Source organism: Peromyscus eremicus, chromosome 16_21 (genome assembly GCF_949786415.1).
Source record: "Peromyscus eremicus chromosome 16_21, PerEre_H2_v1, whole genome shotgun sequence".
NCBI lineage: Eukaryota > Metazoa > Chordata > Mammalia > Rodentia > Cricetidae > Peromyscus > Peromyscus eremicus.
This window is the reverse complement of record NC_081432.1, coordinates 41538909-41563114: the sequence shown is the minus strand read 5'-3', so window position 1 is coordinate 41563114 and position 24206 is coordinate 41538909. Positions and strand designations below refer to the sequence as shown.

Here is a 24206-nt window from a genome sequence, read left to right as displayed (position 1 = left end):
GGGAGAGACACCTGTACCTCGGGGACACAGGTGACGTCCATGACCTCCCCGCGCAAGGCGCGCACATTCTCCCACTCTCAGCATCCCGGTCGCCAGGCGGTCCTCACTGGCCCCTTGGCACAAGGCAGGCCTGAGAACCCCGCCGGCTGAAGCGGCCGGGAGAGAGCGCTTGCACTTCGCACACCCTCTCCCCTCCGCAGCAGCCTCCTGTCACTCAGGCGACTCGACGTGCGGCCCCGCCCAATGATGGCCCGCCGTCTCCGCGGGCGCCCCGCCCCCGGACCCCGCTTCCAATAGGAGGCCGGCGGGGGCGGGCCGCGCGGGCAGCCTCTCCAGCTGGGGCCGCGGCTGGAGCCGGGCAGGGGCGCGGGAGAAGCAGGTACGGGCGCGGGCTGCGCAGCCCCAGGCGGGAGAGCTGCGCTCACTGCCTGCCGGAAGGACGGTCCCCGCGGGAGCCAGGGACCGACCGCGGCGTCCGAGCGGGCGGAATTCGCGCCTGGCCCGGGCACGGTCCGAAGTCCGCGCTATGGGAGAAGAGAAATACTTGCCGGAGCTGATGGCAGAGAAGGATAGCCTGGATCCATCTTTTGTGCACGCGTCGCGCCTTCTGGCGGAAGGTAGGACCGGCCCCGGCGCCCGCCAGCCCGGGCAGGGCGAAGTTGGGGAGGGCGGGTGCTCTGCTGGGCAGAAACTGTCCCCGGGAGCCGCTTCCGAAGGCAGGAGCGCAGCGCTGGCAGCCCGGGGTCCTCGGAGGCTCAGTTGCTAAAGACAGAAGCCCTGAAGTCTAATGGCAGGGGGATGCGACCTGTTAGGGTCCTGGACAGGGAAACCAGCAAGTGTCAGGTGGTCCACCGGGACCTTTTCACTTCACAGAAGCCAGGGAAATCAGTTCAGGAGTAAATGCGATCGATCCATGGAGTGTTCTGAGAACGTCTTGGTCACAGATCCGCGTTATTTATTTTATATATATATATATATATATATATATATATATTTTTTCCTTTGGCGTTTCGAAGTGATTTTGATACCCTTTAATCAGTCTTCCCCCCCTGGAAAGTCTTAGAATTAATCAGCATTAAAGTATGCATGTTCGTGTATTTACGTGAGCGTGGTAAGCAGAGGCTAAAGTGCTTATAAACGTATTTGAAACGTGGTGATGGGGTACTCTGCGAGATATTGGTCCCTAGGAATGCTCCATAATTGATCAACTGTTTTTTTTGTTTGTTTGTTTGTTTTTTTGTTTAACCAGGTGTGCGTTTTCTTTTGTGTAACTGTGATGTTAGCGGAGATTTGGTTCCCAGAGGGGCATCTATGTCTTGCCTTTTGCATTGCTTTGAAAGGTCGTTTGAGAAGAGGCACACATGAAAACTTCTCTGTCAGAAATATTAACCCCAACTATTCCATTTATGTGGAAAAATTCTAGCTACTAAAGACACCCCAGATATCCAGTAATCTGCACATGCCTATTTAACACAACGGCAGAATTTTTGGCTCAATGTTTTATTAATAATGAACTGCTTCGTCTTCAAATTGGCTAGCTACAGTGTAGCTTCGTAGCTGGAGGTCTTACCCACTAAATGAAACAGTGACATCTTCCCCTTGTCCAGCTCCTCGCATTAAAATAGATTTGAGAGTTCGTTTTGCATTGTAGAAAAAATTTGCTCCTCATATGATTCACAAACATTAGATTTATTTGACATTTTTACTGGGTTATTATTTATTATGACCTATAATAACAAAGTATTTTATGAAAGACTGCCAGGAAGAAATTTATAATCAGAATATGGAAGATTCGAAATATCTAAACTGTTTTTCAAGGGAAAGGCTGGCTTTGTAGAGTACTTGGGGAGTGAAATGCGATCATGTTTACCACTTACCTAAAAATCAAATTATAACAAATGAAAGTGAAAAGCCAAAGTCAAGAACTATACTCTCCTCTACTGTTAAAGGGCAACTGTATAATCATTATAGGAGTATTGAAAAGGAATGACTTAGTAAGCATTAACAGATTAAAAATGTCTTCTTCAATTGTTCACATCAGTCTATTCTTTAGAAGTTTTTCCATTCAGTGCACAATGGAAAAAGAATACAAATTCATGATCTTCTCTGACCTGATAACCGGAGCTCTCTTTGGGACGGATGGCTTAATTATTGATTCATCAGTTATGAATGTGTATTAATTGTGTTTTCAAAACTTACAAAACTAGGAGATATGGGTGAAGGTCTTAACAGAGTGAGGTCCACGGATATTCCTGACCAGTAAAACAGTTAAAAGAACACTAAAAGTACCCAGTTTCCTGGCATTTTTCTTTCCCAAGCACTAGATTTCTAGAGACTTAGGAAATTGTTCTAATGCACCTTGTAATTTAATTTTTTCCCAGCAGGGGGAAGCATGGCCTGCTTTTGTAATGGATTAGGAAAAAAAGCTCCAAACTAGAAAGGCATCTCAGTAAGAAACAAAAGAGTGCCTAAATTTCAGAGAATTCCTAATGAGAAAAGAGAAAGAAGGATGTGGTGACAGTAATCTGAGAGTAGCCAGATAGTTACATAAAAAGAACCACAGGGCGCACATCACTTCTGTAACTCTACCCGGGCTCTTTACACATGCTTACTAGAGTGTAAGGTGAGTGTGCTTTGGATGCTCAGTGCATCATAATGCACATGTTGCATTATAGATTTTTTTTCCATTGTCTTTTCAAAAGGCCATTTGTGAAGGTTTCGAGGATCACGGTAGAGATTTTATTTCTCGTACCTGGAAATGCTCTGTTTGAAGACATCGGCTATAAATAAACCTGACACAGATAGTCAGACGGAAGGAAGGTGCAGACCGAGTACATTCCAGCAGTGCTGTGCAGACAGTCTTGAGACTGAGGGGGGCCATAAAAATGATCCAGATGATTCCATTCTTCGGAATGAGTCTCTAGAAGCAGTGATATGAAGCAGTGAGCTCTTACAATGACTTATTTTGCTCTGCGATTATTGATAGACACAAGCCTATGCTCACGTGTGCCTGCTTCATTTAGGATGGAAGGCCATGGGCTTCAAATGACTTTAAATTTTGGTTGTTTTCGTATCTTCATAGTATTTTATTTTATTTGCTTCTGTTTTGTGTTTTCAGTAAGGGTGATTCTAAAAAAAAACATTAAAAGCAAATAATTCATGAATCTGACTACTAGTCATAGCAGATTTTGAATAATATGGGTTAAGGTGTTTACATAATGTATTTAATTAAAATAACTTCCCTGCTGTAATTACAATTTTATATAGTTACTCATTTGTTATGAAAGACATTATTTTAAATGTGATAATAGAGCAAACTCAGCATGATTCTTAAAGTTCTGGCCCAGGCAGGTCCGATTCTGCTTGAGCACTGGAGTTACATGAGGCTATTTATAGCTCTGCTACCTCCATTTAATTCCATGTTTATTTAACCTGAATTTTGTAAACTTTACCTCCCTGGGCCCAGTTTTCTTGTCTCAAATTTAATAGTGAGACTAGGAGACCTGTATATTTCTGCAGTTCTTATTTACTCCCAGATGTTTGCTGATGCGAAGTGGTGATGTTTACATACGCAGAACAGGACAATCAATAGCTGAAAAATTTGAAACTTTTTCATTCCTTCCTAGTTTAATGATTAATAACACATTTACTGCACTATAGTGCAATTTGAGGCATATATGTATTATTTTGGACAGTGGAGAAAGATTCATGTTCTTAAGTCTATTGAATCACTTTGAAGGCTCGGGCCTCATGTGTATAATGTGTGTGAACACATGCTTGTTTTCATTTGAATGTGCTGTGTGACAGATTCACATTTTTTGATTCTATTGTGACATTTTATGCTTTCAGAAGTATTATTGCGTTCAAGTGAAAGTGACTTAGGCAAGACTTTCTTGCCTGTGTTCTTCACAAATATTGATGGGTTAGCCACTGTTTTAGCTAACTTGTGGTGCTGTGAAACCAAGATGGCCAAATACAATCGTTTCTGAGCTACTCCAGATACTCCTCTCAGAGTCTGGTGAAGACTTGACCTGTCGGCTCCAGTTAACCTCTATGTTTGCAGATCTATGTGGATTTTTAAAAATGGGATGACAACAGACATTTTTATTTGTCACAAATGGTAATGTGTCAAAACTGAGTTAGAGTCAAATTCTCAGTAAGGATCACTTTAAAATTTAGATCATATTCCCTAAATGTTTTCCGAAACTTACTAATAGTGTGCCTAAAATCTTGTGATTAAAAAAAAATAGTATTCATATAATTCTTTCAGTTGATGTCTTTTCTTGAATGTCTTTTTTGTTTCCATAGATTCAGTATGTTCTTATTTACATTTCTTAAATGCAAAACAAACACAGGTACAGATTAAAATCTTGATATCTTCAATCTGCATTCAAACCAATTAATGACATGGGGAAAAACTATCTCAGTTGGAAATATCTCACTTGGTACTGAGTATTGGCATTTCCACACGTCACTGTGATGCAGTGAAGATGCCATTTGCTTTCCTGTATGATACTGAGGTATTTTCATCTGTATATCAGGAAATGCAACATTTATCAGACAGATATTTTGAGATAAACATTTCTGCTTGTAGTAATAAGGGTAGGATTTTATGTAAATACAAGAAACACATTTTCATTGGCATTTTTATGCCATTGCCTGGTGAACCTCAATTTGAGACTAGATTTTATAATGAAAGGAAAAATAATTCCTGTTTTACTATTTGAATCACTGCTGAATGAAATTTTAACTCCTAAGTCAAATTAGAAAACATACTCTCTTATAAAATATGATTGCAGAGAGGGGTTTTTAAATGCCCCCTCCATCAATGGTTACTTGTCAGCCTACCTTGGCCTGGTCAACACTAGTTCTTTTTCTTTCAATGATAAACCCAGACCTCATCAAGCTTCTTTTTCAGCCTACAATACTTCCCTCTTAGCAAGTGATTTCAGCTCCCCTGGTCTCTGGGTATATGTTCTGTTGTATTCCTTACTTCCTGATACATGCAAACTCCATGCCCTACCTCACATAGAAACTTCTTGCCTATCCACCAGTACAGACTCTATGCCCATCCTCCCATACTCCATGCCCATCCTCACATTCTTTTATTAATAAAAGACTAACATTCTTTTTCCAGGTTGGCCCATATCCTGCACACTAGTGCTTCCCACGTGGTCTTACCTCATTCTAGAGATACATTCTTTCCTCGTTGGGTCTTCCCACCACTTCCGTTTATTCTTTTCTTGTAGCAGCCTTGTTAACATGAACAACTGAAGAAAAAAGAATGCATTTCACTTGCAAAAGTAATAAAATTAATCTTTCTTGACACTTATCCTCTCTTGTGTCTTTCAAATGTTTGATACCATTAATCTGTGCCTGGTTCTCTCATTTTTCTTACTTCACCTCTTTAAAACTCTTCAATCTACCCTCTGTCTTTCACCACTGCCCTGAAAGTCACTCTAGTGACAGAATCACCCCCTACCTGCCTCATCTATGAAAGGCGTTCTTCCTCTTCGGCGGGCCTATAGTTTGCCCTATTGCTACTCTTGCACGGTCTTTCTCCTCCCTGGGCTTCTGCCTCTGGCCGCTGCTGGGTTTCCCTAATTTTCTAACTCTTCCAGGCTTTTCAGTACTCTTCCATTCCCAACACCAGTACACACTGTGTTTTCATAAGGCTTCATTCAAAATGAAATTCTGACCAGCTGGTGCTTTTTAATCATTTCTGTTTCCTGCAACATGTAATTCACGTTCTTCGGCATTCTTAACTATACATCTCCTTTGCCAGCCTTACCTCTTGATCCTTTCTGCTTAATTTATCTGAGCTGTAACAACTTATTCACTTCTCTACATGTACTCTCCTCACCCTTATCTGTCCACACCATGGTGGCTTTGTTCTCTTTCTTACTTCTTGAGATCACTGTCCACCCTATTATCATTTCGTCATTACTAGGTTGTACTGGTCTGTCTCACTAGACTGAACTCACTAAGCAGAGATAAGTCTCACTCAGCATTTCATCAACAGTATCCATCATGAGAGCTTCACATATGGTGCAGCTCATCACCATATGTGGAAAACTTTTCCTCATCAGGCTTCAGAATCTGCCCCCGGTGGCCTCTCTGCTAAGTCATGTGGCATGATGTACAACTGCCTGCCTCTTTTCCCCATCCTGAATCTAAAGGGTTCTATGTACTGTGACTTTTCTGGAATGACCTTCCTAATTTGTCTCTCTGGTTGTAATTATTACTCATTTAACAAATTGGGTCTGGCTACCCATTCATCTAGGAAGCCTTCCATAATAGTGCCCTTATCTTATCTTATTTATTATGGATAAGGTGAACCTGCCTTTCTTGTTTTTGACCTTTCCATTGCTACATTGCAACATACCAGTTCTGTTTGATCTTGTCTTTCTGCCCTCTGAGCTGAGAGGTTGGATTTGTGACTTGGGTCTCTGAATCCTTAATGCCTGCCTTCATTTTCTGTGTGTGATACGTGATTACTAAGTGGATGAGGCCAAACTTACATATTACCTTTCTCCTAGCTAGAAGACATCTCCAGAAGCAAAATTCCAGAAATTCCTTTGTTGTTGAATTCAGCCATATTTTATCAATGCTTCATTCAAATTACACTAAAAATACTCATTTTAAGAGCGTTTATTCACTAAGAAACCTACTTTGCAATAGCTTTAAATTGGCAGGTAACTATGAAACCAGAGGCTAGTTTAGCCTATGATATCCAAATGGAGAGGATGACATTGATACATTGCATGGTCACAGCCTTGTTCTGTGGCCCTGTATAGGTTTGTGTGATCACCACTGCTGAGATGCTCGACTACCCCCACCACAAAGACCTTCCTCCTTGAAAGTCTAGGTTACTCCTCCCTCACTCTGCTCCTGACTATTGTTTTCTGTCAATCCAGGTGCTTTTCATCCCTGCCTTCCTTTTTCTTTCCTTCTTGGATTTCATGACAAGGGTTATACACTTTTTCCCTTACTTTTTTGGGTCCTTGTGATTCTGCCCTTGGGTTTCTTTGTTGTTAAGACTGATTAATTTCTTTGATTCTGCTTTAAGTCAATTGTTCTTGCCACTGCTCTCTTACTGCTGCTGTTGAGTCTGTCCCAGAGAAGAATTTTAAGATTCTAGTTACTGTGTTTTCAAATTGTAAATGTGTAGTATTTCAGATCTTCTGTTTATTTCCTAAGATGATGACAGAACTTAATGTGAGTGGGTACCTGTCGATTGCCTTTTCTCATTCGAGTGGTTTTACCTCGTTCTTGCCATGAGGCATATGCTTTTTAAACTGTACCCTGGATATTTTCAGTATTGTGTTATGATAGTATGGATGTCTTTAAATATATTTTTTTAGAACAAACTTATGATACTCTTCCTATAGACATGGAGTCACCTTCAGAATTCCAGGCAGCAGTGAAAAGCCTTGTTCCACTCACTGGCATCATTGACCCTACTCTGTCTGCAAGGTAGGGGATATCCCCTCATTGCTTCCTGTGCATTTCTGCTAATGTCAAGAAGGATGGGGAGGTCTCATTCCTACTGGGTCATGGTGAAATTTCCAGCCTTGTCCAGCAGGCATAGATCCTCTATGATACCTCCTTGCTTGGACACGGGAGCCTATTCATTACATGTGAAGGTACAAATCCAAGACCTTCATATAACCTCTGTGGACATTGTGTGAGGTAGGTAGAAATGAAGTCTTCACTTCCAATTCAGTCTTCTTTGATAGCATTCAGAGGGAAATAGTGCCTGGTTATCATTGAGTGATGTTAAAATTATAGGCTCCCTTCTTCTTCTTCTTCTTCTTCTTCTTCTTCTTCTTCTTCTTCTTCTTCTTCTTCTTCTTCTTCTTCTTCTTCTTCTTCTTCTTCCTCTTCTTCTCCTCCTCCTCCTCCTCCTTCTTCTTTTTTTTTTTTTACTTTTTTCTTTATTAAGAAAGTTTCTACTCACTGTACATACCACCCACAGATCCCACCTCTTCCCTCTTCCCATCTCCCAGCCCTCCCTACCAAGCCACCCCACATCTCCACATCCCTCAAATCAAGGTCTCCTATGGGGAATCAGCAGAGCCCAGCACACTGAGCCTGGGCCGGTCCAAGCCCTCCCCACCACACCAAAGCTGCGCAAGGCGCCATACCACAGGCACCGGATTCCCAAAAGCCTGCCCATGCACCAGGGATCCTGATCCCCCTGCCTGGGTGTTCCCTAAACAGTTCGAGCCAAACAACCGTCTTCCATATCCAGAGGGCCTAATCCAGTCCCGTGGGGACTTCACAGCCACTAGTCTACAGTTCATGGGCCTCCAATAGTGTGGCCGGTCATCTCGGCACTTCTTCCCCTCATGATCCCAAAGTTCCCCGCCTACAGAATCCCTCCTCTCTCTCATTGATTGGATTCCTGGAGCTTAGCCTGGAGCTTGGCCTTAGATTTCTACATCTGCCTCCATCAGTCACTGGACAAAGGCTCTCTTAGTCCAGTTGGGTGCTGGCGGTTTTAGGCTCCCTTCTTAATCTTTTTTTTTTTTTTTTTTTGGCCTGGAGCTTATTCTATATTCCAGGCTAACCTCCAGTTTGCATGATCCTGTCTCAGCCTTATGCTTGAATTACAAACATGTGCCACTATACTCAGCTCTACTAAATTTTTCTTAAAAGGAGTGAACATAGCTTTTTAATAGTTCATTTAACTGAGAAGAACATTTTGTATTTCAAAATTATGTTTTCTTAAGCTGCCCTTAAACTAGTATGTTGGCTATAAAAAGAACAAGCATATGTATGTATGTATGTATGTATGTGCCTTTGTGACTATGTGAGTGTGTATGCATATGTGTGTTGTCTCTGTTGAATTTTCAAGATTCTCAGCAGAGGAAATCATTGATATGTTATTTCTGGGTTCAGATCTGTGGGTTATGATAACCAGCTGGCCTGCCTCCTTCCTTATGCCTTTTGGAATATCTCTTCATTTTTACATATAATAACCAGGACTTATTCTTTTGAATTTATATTTTCTCATAATATTTTCATGTAAATATATGTTTGGATTTAAACATTAATGTTTTATGAAGTAGTTATGTATGTGTAGACATGACCAAGATATATTCATTTTTTATGGTATGTAAAATAAAGGGGAACAAATTTGGCCCTTGTTTTCAGTTTCTCTTTAAATAGTCTGGAGTGAAACTTTTTGTTCCCATAGTAACTGTAAAGTAAAGAAATGTGTTTACAGGGCTTAGAAAACCTTAGGTATAACCATGTAGTGCCTTCATCATTTCATTTGACTGTGATTGCTTAAACACTGAATTTCACACCTCTTCTTTTGGCCTGTCTGTATTATAAGAAATATATCTTAATTGAAATTACATTCTGACACTTCCATAGTTTTTAAATGCTATAAATAGCATATGTTTTAAATACATTCATAGATTGAAAAATTATACTTTTTTATTAAAGTGGTAATTTTCAATAAAATATGAATGACCTAGAAATGCTTTTTAAGAAGCATGGTTAGTAGTTGATTTCTCAAATTAGAGTTATCGAATACTCATTTTATAGGACCCCCGTTTTCTTGGGTGAAAAGTCTTGGAGTAGCTAGTTTCACTCGTCCAGCATTTGAGGAGTCATGGCCCACATATCCCTTTGCTGCATCACTAATTTTTCCTTGAAGTGATCTATTTGTGACTCATCTCCATTCCTAAGCTTACTGATTCTCAGTAGAAAAATAATTAAGCATTTAAGAACAACTGAGTTGCTTTAGGTACCAACACAGTCTATTTGACTAGGACTCTGTTACATTTAATCACACAATCACACTTGTTCTTTAATGTGGGTTGGTGACATCTTTCTATAACAACTATATGCTATTGCTATACATAGAGGCATCACGTGTTTAATTTGTGAAGTTTACAAGCTGTAGGGGATTTAATACATTCATGTGTATGTGTGAAATGCACATAAGTACACATATATTTTCATGATATCAATAGTTCATGGATGGTCTGCTAGATTTCATGTGAATTTAGAAGAACAGTTATTTTGAAGATCACAGGGATTCAAAGTCACCATACTTACTATTGACTCATTCTTAGGTCACGCTCTTTATTAGAAACTGCATGGGATGTTTTTATGGCTTACCATGAGTCCACCCACCAATCACATTAGATTGTTACTGGCATCATTCTTATAAATATCAAGAGCTTATTATTTAGCACAAGTCATACAGAAAAGAAGTGCTGATCTAAAATCCAGATTTTTCCACCCAGACACCCTTCATAGCCACTAAAATATACTGCTACTTGGAGAAGAGGCAAAAACTATTTATGCTTTGAAGGAAGGTCAGATATTAATTAAATTAATTAAAGTTCAAATATTCAGAGATTTAATATTTATTTATCAATAAACTGCTCACATTAGTCCCCAATACAAGTGTTACATGAATTAATTTACAATGCTATAAGATAAATATAGTAAGTAAAAGGTAAAGGAATTTGTGGTGTGGGCATTTACCAAGTAGGAAATTATATAGTCAGGTTGAGGAACCCCAAATGTCTTATATTTAAGGATGCCATTGAGAATGCTTAGTAATGTTCAATAGAGACATATCATTATATTTTTTTAATGACCAAGAAAACTACTGGAGAAGTTGTGTGATTTGCCAAGGCATTTTCTTTCTAGTTTCTTTTAAAGGAGAACCCCTTACATTTGTTGAATTCTTCTCTCCAACCAAGAACAACTGTGGCTTCATTCTTTTCTCTTGAGCAGTGACGGTTTAGTTTAACATTTGAAAGCAAGCAGATTGCACATTTGGTCAGAAACAGGTGCCTTGATTTAAATGTTATCCATAGGTTCTGAACTCTTAGGATTTAATACGTTGTAAACATATTGGTTAGTGTTACTACTGTCCTGTTATCAGAGATGATATAATCAATGCCCATTTCCTTTAAAATGTTAGCGATTAGATTTTACTCTACTTGTAAAAAAATCATAACCCCTGTGTTTTCCCCAGAGTGCATTTTAGTAGGTTTGTGATTGTATGCTGGATAATGTCAGGTCCCGAAAGCGGCTCAGAAGAGGCAGCTTCCGTGGCCAGAGCAATGAAAGAAATTACTTAACGAGTATAATAGGGTGATTAAGTGATGAGACATTCACTTAACATGTTTTCTTTTACAAGTATTTAGAATATGTCATGAAAAGTAAGGAATATTGCTCCCCTTTTATGAGAAAATACAGAGACACGTTAGGTGGTAGCAGCATCAATGTACATTTTTTTTTGAGAACTTCATACATGAGCATCTTTACCACTCTTCCCTACTGCCTCCATCTCCTCCAATATCACCCCTCCCAACTAAACTTATGACCTCTTTTAAAATTATTATTGTTTCATGTATATACAGCTGTGTGTATATATATATATATATATATATATATATATATATACACATATACACACACACACACATATATATATATACATATAGCTATGCACAGATGCATGTCCAGCTTACTGAGTCTATTTAGTCCAATTAGCATTGCTTATATATTCATGTGCCTGGACTGACTATTTGGTATTGGACAGCCTATGCAGGAGCTCAACCCTGAAGGAAAATTATTCTCCTTCTCTCAGCAGCCATTGATCACCTGTGCTCTTCATTTAGAGGTAGGACCATTGGCAAATATTTGACAGAAGTTTGAAAAAATGTCAAAAGATGTTACTAAACATTGACATGTTTAAAACACACACACACACTTATACTTGTTTCAGGGAATATAAAAATCCCACTTTAATTGTAAAAAGACTTAAAAATATTTGCTACTATAGAGTTTACTGTTTTATTTAAAATAACTTTTTCTGGGTGGCAGTGGCACATGTCTTTAATCCCAGCACTCGAGAGGCAGAGCCAGGCGGATCTCTGTGAGTTCGAGGCCAGCCTGGTCTACAGAGAGATCTAGGACAGGCACCAAAACTACAAGGAGAAACCCTGTCTCAAAAAACAAAACAAAACAAAAACAAAAAACTTTCTCTAAGAAATTAAGAAATTCGATTTATACACAGTAGTGTATCAATTTTCTATAAAACGAAAGCAATGGGAGTAAAATACACTTACTATGCTTAAGCATGTAAATGTTATAAACTGAAAATTTTAATTACATGTAGAACTAGACTAAGGATCATCTACATATAGAAAGACTTAGATTTGAGTTTATGTTTCTTCTCCTGGAATTCAAGACCTGGTGAAGGAGGGCCCTTTAAGTTGTGTTAAGTCTAAAGAACATTTGGCGTGCTGAGGCAGATGGCATTTTATGGTGTGATATTGCTTTGGAATGGACTTACAGAAAGATAGATGGATATGAGTTAAACTGGTATACTGAAATTAGTACAAGACTGGAAATTATATCATATCCACAGGAAGGTAGAATAAAACATTATGATAATTAAAAGCAGTTTAATGGAAATGGAAAAAGTGATAAGTATTTGGAATAAGTTGCAGTAAACTGAATGGTGTCTCTCTGCATAAAATCCATAGAACACACACACACACACACACACATACACACACACACACTCACTATATGAAAACTTGTTCGAAGTGGTTCTTACTCTCTGCTATCACTGTGCCACAGACACATTAGGGAGGAGGTGGCAGTGTGTGTAGGCAACTACATCAGCAATTTCCGTAGTGTGGGTTAAGCACAACAATAAAAGAAGTAGATGATGCTGTAGGAGTGCCAGGCAGAACACCTGAGAGCGTCTCCAGAAATCTTGGGGACTTTTCATAAGAGGGACATGGGAATAATTGAAATCTTATAAATAAGTAGAATCTGGACAGAATCCACCAAAGACAGAGCTATGATCTCAAATTAGACAGGTAGCAAGCAACATTCCCAAAACCTGGCAAGAAAAAGAATATCTATCCTGAGAAATACAAGTTAAGTAGTGTGTCTGGAGATAGGACAAATGGCAAGCTTTTCGAGAGAAGTGGTCTTGGTGAGTCTGTTAGGAAGCCTGTTCTTTCTTTAAGACATGTACCACTGTCTTCTCACATTTCTCTCCTCTTTTCTGAATGGCCATGCTTAGATATGCTTAGAACCATTCTCAAAGAACCCCAACTTTGCTTGAAAAGAACAGAAATGAAGATCAGTGTTAAAAAATAATGGAAGTGTCTAATCATGCATTCATGCTAAGTAGTAGCAAATAGATCATCATTTCATTGACCCATGATATGGCTGCACTCTTAGGAAATGGCCTGGGTATGTCTTAGATGTGGGCTGGATGTGAGGTGGCTGAAATAGTCAACTGGTTAAGAAGCTCTGAAGAACTGAGTTCAAATCACACAGTGCAGAGAGGGCAAAGTGGAAAGGACTGTTAAAAGTTTACAAGCACGGTGTAATAACTTGGTTTGGATAGGGAAGATGATAAATAAAAGGAATAACAGTTACTGTCAGAAGTGCTCAATGCTAATAGGGTTAAAGTCGCTGTCAGCTGCTGAGATGTCACTGAAAAGGGTAATCAAGGTCAGGAGGCTATGCACTGAAGGACCAGTAGAGAGTTTAATACAAATTCAGCTACAGAAGTAAAGAAATGGGTATGAAGAAATTTCTGTGTGCTCTCATGGAATAACTGGGTTTGAGAGTATACACTGGTAACCACAGCAATGAGGACATGAAGGCAGGAGACTCTGAGTTTAAGGTCAGCCTGCGTTGCATGCTTTTATTTTGTCCTCAAGTCTACCATCACCCCATCAGCAGCAACGAAAATCCAAAAGAAAGGGGAACTACCACAAATACCATATAATTGATTTAGAGACAGAAAAGGAAAGAAAGGAAAACAGAAATGTGGAAAAAAATCCATGTGCACTTGAGGAACAAATAAGAGCCTAGGTCATGAGAAAGTGAGCATTGACTTCATAGGGAATTATATTGAAATGTCTGAAATTGATAACATGTATCATTTCAACCTACACAAATATTGAATTTGTGTGCTTTAACATAGAGGGGAGTGGTAGAAGGAGAGAGGCATTGGAGAGTAGGTTAAATCACTAATATTGTAGTTATACTCCTTATGTCTATTTTCTGTTCCTGTAAATGAAAGCCTCGATTTTGAGTGGATATTTTTAAAGCTTAATATGCTCCTTTGTCCTTATGTGCAAACTGGGAGCAGTTCTAAACTAAGAAAATGATGGTGGCGCTAAGTTGTTGTTCTTTTTATTATTATTATTTTGCTAACTATAAATAGCACACGTCATATTCTTTGTCCCTCCATGCCCATTCTCTACTCCATTGCTTCTACCTTGTCCGTTTATCCGTGTGACAGGAACATGCTTTAAAAGAACTATATCATATATGATAAGATCATACCATTCATCCTTGGATCTTTTCTAAGGCCTGTCCTCGGTGTTTTGAGGCTTTCCTTCTCCCAGGTCCTTTGTTTACACCTCCTTTTTTATTGCTGGTTTATAGTGACTTGTTGGAATGTGTGGCCTTAGAACCATTGCTACCTTCCTTATGCTCTTTCTCCTTAAAATCTGTGGTTACACACTCGGTTAAAAATGTACTGCTTTCATTTTGGCCAGTGGAATAATGATCTACAAAGACGGGAGACGAGGGGCCCAAATTTGCCATGCTGTAAATCTCAATGTTTCTTTTAGTATAGTGTGACTGAGTGAAAAGACACATATATGCCTTTGTAGATAAGCACTCATGAACATACACATGCACATTATCTTTCCATATGGCAAGCAACACAGAGCTGTTTTATTATGACTTGTGTGGAAGATTTGCTTGTGAAATTACTGGGTTATTAAGTAAAATTTATTTCTTAACTTGGAAAGTGAAAAAATATTTGGAAGCTACTGTTCTAGCAAAAAGAACTTGGTAGGTCAAGTCAAAAACCAAATTCCAGATCTGCTAACTGGTTGCTTCCTAACTCTGGGCAATTTGCTCAATTTACATTGGCCTTTGTGAAAATACAGTTTCTTGGATCTGCAAATTTCCTGATAAATTCTTTGGAGGTTTGTGTGCAGTACTTATCCAGTGTAGATACTAACAATAGCTATTTTCTTTATCTGCTTCAATGTGTATGATTATCTTACTTAAAAAAATGAGGTGAAATTTGTAAATAGAAATGGAGCTTTAAATGGAGCACTTGATGAGATATGTTAATTATATAACCTGTGTGAGAAATACCCTTGACAACACAGATAGTATTCCTATCAGCTCAGATACTGCCCTCACTTCTTCTTCCCACGATCCTCATATCCTCTAACAAGTACTGTTCTGATTCTCTTCCCCAATTTCCTGTAGATGTGTTAATACTGCACTCAATCATCCTTCTTTAAAGTTCTCTGTATCTTCGGCAGTCATCTGTGGTGTCGCATTTCTCAGTAGCTTATTCCCTTTATTGCTGACTATCTATTCCATTGTATAAAGTGTCACAGTTTACTCTGTCTCTTTTGGGTGGACATGTGTCAAGTCTTCAGCAGTAAATTATTATATGGATAAATTGGTACAAATGTTCATTTCCCCTCTCTCTCGTCTGGTTGGACATCAATGTGGTGTCAGCTATCCTGGAATTCTTTATGTATCCCAATCTGGCCTGGAAGTTAGCATTTGCTGCCATGGTCTCTCACTTAGGTAGTGAGAGTACAGTCATACATCAGCTCACTGAGTGTGGACAGTGTTTCTTTATGTGGAGTAGAGTTAGCAGCTTTTAAAGCAGAGTTTTCTTTGACCTTAAGTGAGACGAATGGCCAGTTCTCCTCCAGGCTCTGTCACCATCTCTCCAGCATTGTGTGAAAATTTTGGTGGTCATCCTTTTGGGCCACCATTTGAAGTTCTCAGTCTTTTTAATATGAGGTGTTCTATTTGTTTGCAGGGTTAAAATACTGTGGCTTTTATTTGCATCCCCTTGATAAATAATGATGCTAAACATATTTTATATGCTTTTTGCCACTTACACATATTCCCATTGAAGTGATTGCTTAGAGGTTGACATATTTTAAATTGGATTGTTGGTCTTTTACTGTTATGGGAGTTATTTATATGTTCTGGATTTGTATCTTTTATTAACCATATGAATTGTAAATATCTCACCCCAGTATACATCTTAAATTTTCATTTTCAGAAAAGCCTTCAGAAGAAAAGTTATTAATTTTGCTGGTCTACTTTAACATTTTTTCCTTTATCTTTAGTAATGATGGTCATTCTTAGGTTGAAACCTTTGCCTTTTTTAAAGTCAGAAAGTTGTCCTCATGTGTTCTAGAGCTTGTCTTTAGCCTTTAAGTATAGGTTTATATCCCATGCAGATTTTTTGATTGTGCTTGGTATTAAGTGAGGGAGGGCAATGCTCTTTTTCTTAAGGTTCTAATATCTAGGTTTTTCAGCATCATTTTCTGAATGCTTTCTTTGATTAGTGTTATTTTTAGTGTTCAAAACCATGTACACAGACAAAGAGGTGTATCTTTAGAAATAAAATTAGAAAAACTTAAGATTGTAATGTTTAATAATAGATGTATAACCTTTCATAGTGGCCTCCATATATAACTGCCTCAGACTTAAAGCTGGTAGCAATCATTAACCAGGATGTCTTTAAACCTACATTTAACTGTGTGACATTTTTCCTTTTTTTCTAATTTTAGGACATAATCACTGTAGGAAACTTGAATATATTCTGCCTATCGTAACTGAAAATATGAGGAGCCATCTACGAGGCCTTGATGTTTGAGTACATTGTTGTATCAGTGAAGAAGTGACATATTTATTGCCAGGGAGCAGTTGCCATATTGAGAAAAAACTAGCATTATCATCCTGAGGTGTAAAATATGTTCTAGTGCCCTAAGAGATCAAGGAGCAGGAGAGATGTGGGTGTTTTCAGTACACAGCCCCAAGTACTTAGTCATGAACTATATGGCCTTTCCAATTTTTTCCAGAAAAAAATACGCTAGATAGTAGCAAACTTGATCCTTATCCTTAATAAAGTCAATACACTTATAGACCATAAACAGAAGCCTATCTCTGTGCTCCTAGTAACTGCCCATCTTTATCTCTTGATCTTCATTGGCCATGTTAACTGACAAATTCACTGTTGTCTAGAATGTAACATACATTTTATGAGGCTACTTAAGGGCATAACTAGTGACTTAGTGCTTATCCCAAAAACACGTGTACCAAAGCACAGTCAGTCAGTAAACATGTCCATACTCATCACAACAACACCGAGAACCCAAAGAAGAGTTGACAGTGATTCAGACTGGCAGAAAGCATCAGTGCTAGCATCTGACAAGATAATTCTGACACACGTATGTTTATTTGCAGGCAAGAAGGCTTTAGCCCCTGAAGGAAAGTAAGCATATGCATGGCATTTAGAGGTGTTTATGTGGTGTGTGTGTGTGTGTGTGTGTGTGTGTGTGTGTGTGTGTGTGTGAGAGAGAGAGAGAGAGAGAGAGAGAGAACATGGAGAACATGAGTGTGTACATTTAGATTGAAGGAAATGGATTTAAATGATGAAAGTTGACACGCACACACACATACTGAAATGTGTTCCTATCAGAGTAGTTAAAATACCCTATACAAAATCATGAAGAATGGAAATGGTTTTGCATTATTCAAAGGTTATATGTAGAAACATTCTTGGAAGTGGAAGCTTTGTTCAGATGACCAGTGAACATCCATTTTTATCTTGCATGTTTGCACTTTTGTTGTATTAGAAAATCCTTCCTTCAGTTGCCAGGAAAGAAGAAAAAATCTAACAGTGGTGGTCTGATAAAATACAGATTACAAAACTACTGGGGCTTCTTAGGTTTGTTGTTAATATTTGGGTATTTCCAGTCATAAATGAAAAGTAAGTATACCTTTCCTAGATGTGGTTCTTTTCTACCCTCAAATAACTAAAATTCTGTCACTGTTTCGGAGGAATTCTAGTAGGCCCTGTAAGTTTGTTTGGACCCTTCTGATTCCTCCTCCCCTTCTTTGTGTGCTGGTGTTACAGTCCTCTCCCCCCAGATTCTGCTGTTAGATCAGGGCAACCACAGCCTTCCTCTTTCTGAAGGCAGCTCAACATGAAACCCCAGAGCGAGCAGAACTTTTTCTGCTGATTTCTCGTGCAGACAGCAAACATTCAGGAGCTTATGTGCACCGTTCAGACATAACAAAATAGGTATATACAGTGAGGTAGAGGTGAGAGAAGTCTTTTGTTTTTATCTGGCTTTCTAAAGACCTAGCCAGCTGCAGAAATGAGGATTTTTTACTTTTTCAAATTTGCCCTGTTTTATATTGTCTTCTCTGTTTCTCTCTCCTTTTTTCCTCTCCTTACTTATTTCATTTTCTTTTCTCATGTCCTTTTCCATTTGGTTTCAATTGTCATGCTCAATATCTTTATTTTAAAGTGAGAGTTGATATGGTGTTATTTTTAATCATTTGCCACATGGTGTTTTGAAATGCATATGCATTGTAAATGGTTAAGTTTAACTAATTAACTAACATACCATTATCATTCTATGGAACTTTCGCTGAGTTTGATATTTGACAATTTATACATGTATAATGTGAATTCATTTTGTTATAACCACCCCACTCTCCAATCTCCCTGACTACTCATTACTCCCTTTGCTTCCTGCTAGTCTCCTTTCCACATTCATAGCTCTTTAGGTATCATTTTTATTTTTATTATTTTGAGTGTTTGGATTTAAACCCATTGAGTCTAATCTTTCTGTGTCTAAAATTATCCATTGGAGCATATTGGGTTTCTCATTAGGTTTATAACACATGCATCACCCCTCCCTCAGAATCCATCAGTAGCTAGTAGTTCATCAGGATGAGTAGGACACCATAAGTTCTTCCCTCGTTAATGACTGACTGTTGATAGGCACAGCCGTGCAGGCAGCAACAGCTATTGTGACTTTTTGACAGTATTGTCTGTACCATGCCTAGAAGACAACATTTCATATCCCTTTTCCCTATCTTCCAACTCTTATGTTCTTTCTCCTCCCTTTTCTATCATGTTTTCTGAGCCTTAGTGAGAGTAGTAGAGATGTGTTCTTTAGAGCTAAGCACTCAACTGTTATTTTCCCCAGCACTTTGTGTAGCCCTTACTACTGCTAATCATAGAGAGAGGTTTCTCTACTTAAAGTTGGGAGAAGCATTTGTCTATGGGTGTAAATATAAATATTTAGAAGCGTGCTTGGCATTGTGGCAGTTTTAAACAACAATATTAAATTTGTTCCTAGGGCTTAAGACCTCCTCCTCCTCAGTCATGGATTTTGACAAGGTTTATATTAGTAAGTATAGATTCTCTCTTGTGGAGCAGTAGGCCTTGAACCAATCAGAGAACAGTTGTTTATCCTTTTAATAGTCATACCAGTGTGTTCCAGTGTGCACATTTTACTTTTCAGGTTGATACTGTAGTTCATACTATTCACAGCTGGATATGACCATTGATGCCTCTTCAGCTGACTATGTAGCATCTTCTTACATTGTGAAAGACAGCCATCAGGGAAGAGGCTACCAGCTCACATTCAGCTTGATTTCTCTGTATCATATAATCAAGCTGTGTAGTGTCCTAAAGCAATAGGGTCTTAACAGCTGCTTTTGGAGGGTAATCAAGAAGAATGGTAAAAGTATATTATTCTGGTTGCCAGTTAACTGACACACCCTTTTTTGGGCATGGAAAATATTGATATTCACTTGCTTTCACATTTTGAAGAATGCCATGCACCATTATTAACTATATTCTCTTGCAATAATGTAGATCTAATTATTATTAAGATTGTTATCATTGGTTGTATTTGCAAAAGAAAACAAATGAAATTTGACTAAAGGAAAGTAGAACAAATGAAAAGACAACAGCTATCTGTTAGGACGTGGGTTCCTACAAGCAGACACTGATGAGAAGCTTCATGTAGTGTTTATATTATTACTAATTCCCAGCTATAACACTAATGAAAATTCTTGATAGACTTTATTAATCTAAAGAGCTAGTTATTTTTCTTTGTTTGAATGTAAGTCTAAGTATGTGTAAATTAAAATGACATATTATTTAAATATTTTCTTTTCAAAATCCTTCTATCCTTAGCGATGAAAGTATGTAAAGAATACAGTTGTTTTGTTACCATCTTTCTACTTGCTGGCTTATTAGAGTCAATATCTATCTCAGATTTCCCTCTGTTCATTTTGGCACACTCTTTAGTAAAAGACACATAGTGTCTTACAACGTGCTCCATAAGTAGCCCTTGAGAGAAGTTCTTTGAAAGGTAAATGATTTATTTTTTATTATTATTTTAATTATTAAAAAACTCATATTTATTTGTACAAATTACTGGGTATTACCATGACATTTGTCTCTGTGTGTCTCTGTCTCTGTCTCTCTCTCTGTGTATTGTGCTGATTGTATACAGCTACCCACAACCCTTTCTTGACTCTTCCCTGTTCTTTGCTTCCCATACTCCTCTTTCTTCACAGCCTTTCTTTAGTTCCTCCTCTATTTGCTGGTGACCATTGTCCCCTTCCCATATGTGAGAATATACATGAGATACTTGTCTTTCTGTGTCTGGCTTACTTCAGTGAAGATGATTATTTTGTATTTCCATCCATTTTCTTCAAGTAGCATGACTTCATTCTCCCTGACAACTGAAAAGGCTCCCTTGTGTGTGCCATGTTTTCTCTATTCACTCACCTAGTGACAGATGTGTAGAATCATCCAGGGCCTTGCATATTGTGAATTTTTCTCCAATAAATATGGTGTTTGTATATCTCTCTTAAATGCTAACTCTATTTTGTTTTGAGTATAAACCCAGCATTGGTGTATTTGGCTGATGTGCTAATTCTGTTTTAGACATGTAAAGAGGTTCCATTTTTTTTTCTATAGTGTATCTACTAGTCAATATTGTGTAAAGGTTCCTTTTCCTGCATGTCCTAACTCACATTTTATTGTTGTTGTTAATAGCCATTTTGCTTGTAGTAAGGTGGGATTCAAATGCATTTATAACTTTCATTTCCTATAATTGAAGAGGCTGAGCATTTTTCTTTATCCATTCCCAGTTTGTGCTGTTTCTTCAGTGAAGCATCCAGAGCATTTGCCTATTTATTGATTGGATTATTTGTTCTTCTGTTGATATTTTCTGAGTTTGAAAAAAATTAATTTATTAATCTTCTGTTAGAAGAAGAAGATGTTAAAGATTTTCTCTCATTCCACAGATGGTCTTTTTATTCTGTTGAGACAGACACCTATACTTCAACCTTAAGATAGAAGATTCAGAATTAAACCCACACATTGACAGACATCTGGTCTTCAAAAAAAAAAAAAAAAAAGGTGTTAAGTGTTTTGAAGTGTTCTCAGAGGATGAGGAAGCCACAGGGAAAGGAAATGTAGACCCAAAGAGTTTGATTTCCAGCAAGGTATCACTGTAGGAACCGGTGCTTAGTCATACTGCGGAAATTTGGAAAGAGGGTAAAATACACAGATTGAGAGTTGAAGGACTTAGAACATTTTGATATCACTAGGTGGAAAGCTTCTAGAGAGTGTGACTTCCCTGGCAGTCCCTGCTTATCACCACAAAAGAACCCCTCCCCTCAAATGAACAAAAATAAAAACACCACCAACAAAATACCTCATATTTAACTAATCAACTCCCACAAGTCCACAACAACAACAACAGCAAACAAACCATACTCCATGAGGCATGCACTGTCCCCAGGGAAGCAATGCAGACACGCTGGGTCTTGGAAGCCAGGCAGACATGCTGCCTTCTAAAGGGTGAGCAATGGTAGTTAAACACAGGCCTGTAACTCGTGGTCTGCTGTAGTGGCGGGTGATCTTTAGTCCTCTTCTGCCTTATAGTACAATTGAAACATGTGAGGTTGCTTATAAATGAAAGAACCAAGTTAGAGATGGAGGAAGGTAGTTATCTGTGCAGCCTTCCTGCTCCCCTTCATCAACAAATGGATACACATGAACTGGGATTGGAGTGTGCCTCCCATGAAATGTTTCTGGATGGATGAACCTTAGAATAATGCTGCTCTTTATTGAGCTGAGGTAAAATATTGTAGCTGCCTGATAACAGCCTGCCATGTTACAAATCAGCACTTGCAAGGTTACACAAGGCGCCTTTAGAAAAAGCTAAATGAATTACTTCAAATGGTATGTTTGTATTCAGAGGGAAATAGCTAGTAGTTTGGGAGTGACAGTCCTTTCTTCGGGTTTCAAAAGCCCTATTGCCATGCTATGCCTTTCTCCGGGCTGCTGGAAGCTGAAAGCCTGCAGTGAATAGGTGAATAGGAGATATTTCTAATTGAGAAAGGAAGAAAAGAAATTTTGTGAAATAGTCACAATGTTTCTCATTTTCTTATTGTAATATTTACATACCTTTGTATTGGTCAAACTAAATCTAATTGAAAATACAATATTTAGCTGATTCACCTCCTTAATCTTAAAATCAGGTTATTTTTTTCTAATCCCATTTTTTTCTTATGTTAAGCCTAGAATAGTCCATTTAATTTACCTAGCTGTTCTCAAACATAAACGCTCATCCATACAAAATACAATGGGTCTCAAACAGCTACTATTTATGTCATCAGTGTAGATGCTAACTAATTAGAAATTCCAGTTTGTAACTCAGAATAGATAGCTGGTTTTTGTCAAGTGGGAATTCAGGAGGACATTCTCTATGTGGTCAGGTTTATCCTTCCCTCCTATCATTTAGTTTCCGATTTGAACAACATCAAGACATTTCATTTTCTAAATAAAAATTTAATATATCTTTACTTCTTTCTTCTTCTTCTTCTTATTTTGATATAAGGTCTCACTATGTAGCTGTGGATGTCCTTGAAATCTTTAGCGTGTCTTTCACCAGTATTTCCAGGGACCCCAGCTTAAGTAAAAATTTTAACTTACTAATTCTCTGAGAGTTTATGAACTTAACTTTTAAAATATTTTTGTCAGATTCTACTGGTATTTCAAGTCAATACACAAATCTTAAGACTGATGAAAAGATCCACAAAAAAGATTGAGAAGATGTGACATTTGTCTTTCCGGGTATGGGTTACCTCACTCAATATTTTGTTTCCAGTGCCACCTGTTTGTCTATGATTTTGTTTTAATTGTATGTTTCTTTACAGCGGAATAAAATGACATTGAATACATATTTCCTCATCTACTGATGAGGTGATAGATGCGGAGTTCATGTCGTAGCTATTATGAATACAGCAGTTGATGGACATGGATGAACAGTGTCCCTTTAGTAGGGAATTGTCTCCATTGGGTAGATACCCTGAGTAGAATAGCTGGGTCATATGGTAAACCTATTTTTGAGAAACTTCCCATTATTTACTGAGCTGATTTGCACTCTGACCAATAGTGAATGAGAGTCCCCTCTTAAAAGAAATTTTAATTTGCATTTCCTTTATGGCTAAGGATGATGGAATTTTTAAAAGTATTTAGCCATTTGCATTTCTTCTGAGAAGCCTGTTCATAGCCCACATCTTAATTGGGTTGTTTGTTTGGTTTTTGTTTTTGTTTTTGTTATAGTCTCGACCCTAATCCCCCTGTCTTTCCACCTGATATATTCTAGACCCTACCCCCCCAGTCTTTCCACTGACCCAGTTATCAGGAATGTTAGACAAGTGCTGTGCTATTGAGATACAGTAACCAAATGATAGTCCCTGATAATGCTTGTCTGGATCTTTTGAATTTAAGAGTTTATCTTCATATCAGAAAGTTGGAATTGTTAACCTGTTGAGACTTAGTTGGGAGTGATAAGAACACAAAATTCAGCAGTGGGTATGCAGCTGTTTTTGTATTATAGTTGTACAGGTCATTGGGAGACAGGACAGTTGTTAATGTCCTAATATTTTATCTCCTTTCCAACTTTTAGACATAAATGATTTTAGGAAGGAGAAGGAAAAAGATAAATTTAATGAACTGAATAATTAAGAAAATAAGGATAGAAGAATATGATTAGAAAGGGAATGATGGACAATTATTGAAGAGAGGATTCAGTGATTATGTCACTGTATATCACAATCATAGAAAAGCAAATTCATTGTCAACCCCATAGGAAGATAATTTGAAACTTAATTGTTCTGTGTGACTTGTTGCACAATCAAAGCCTTATAGGAGGAAGAGAGGCTGATGAAGGAAAAGAGGGATAGTTAACATTTGCTTCATGCAGGGGAAACAGGCCATCACATTGAATGTGAAAGTCAGTATAAGAACT

General features: G+C 38.3%; 1 protein-coding gene across 2 annotated transcripts in view; it reads left to right on the top strand.

The window, feature by feature from the left end:
- Positions 1-398: 398 nt before the first annotated feature.
- The window catches only part of Khdrbs2 (KH RNA binding domain containing, signal transduction associated 2), a 481530-nt gene continuing 457722 nt past the window's right edge, over positions 399-24206 (top strand). For both annotated transcript variants that reach the window (XM_059281719.1, XM_059281720.1), the window contains exon 1: positions 399-617. In XM_059281719.1, coding sequence (XP_059137702.1) covers positions 527-617 — 91 coding nt within the window. In that variant the 5' untranslated portion in view covers positions 399-526. The remainder of the gene's footprint in view (positions 618-24206) is intronic.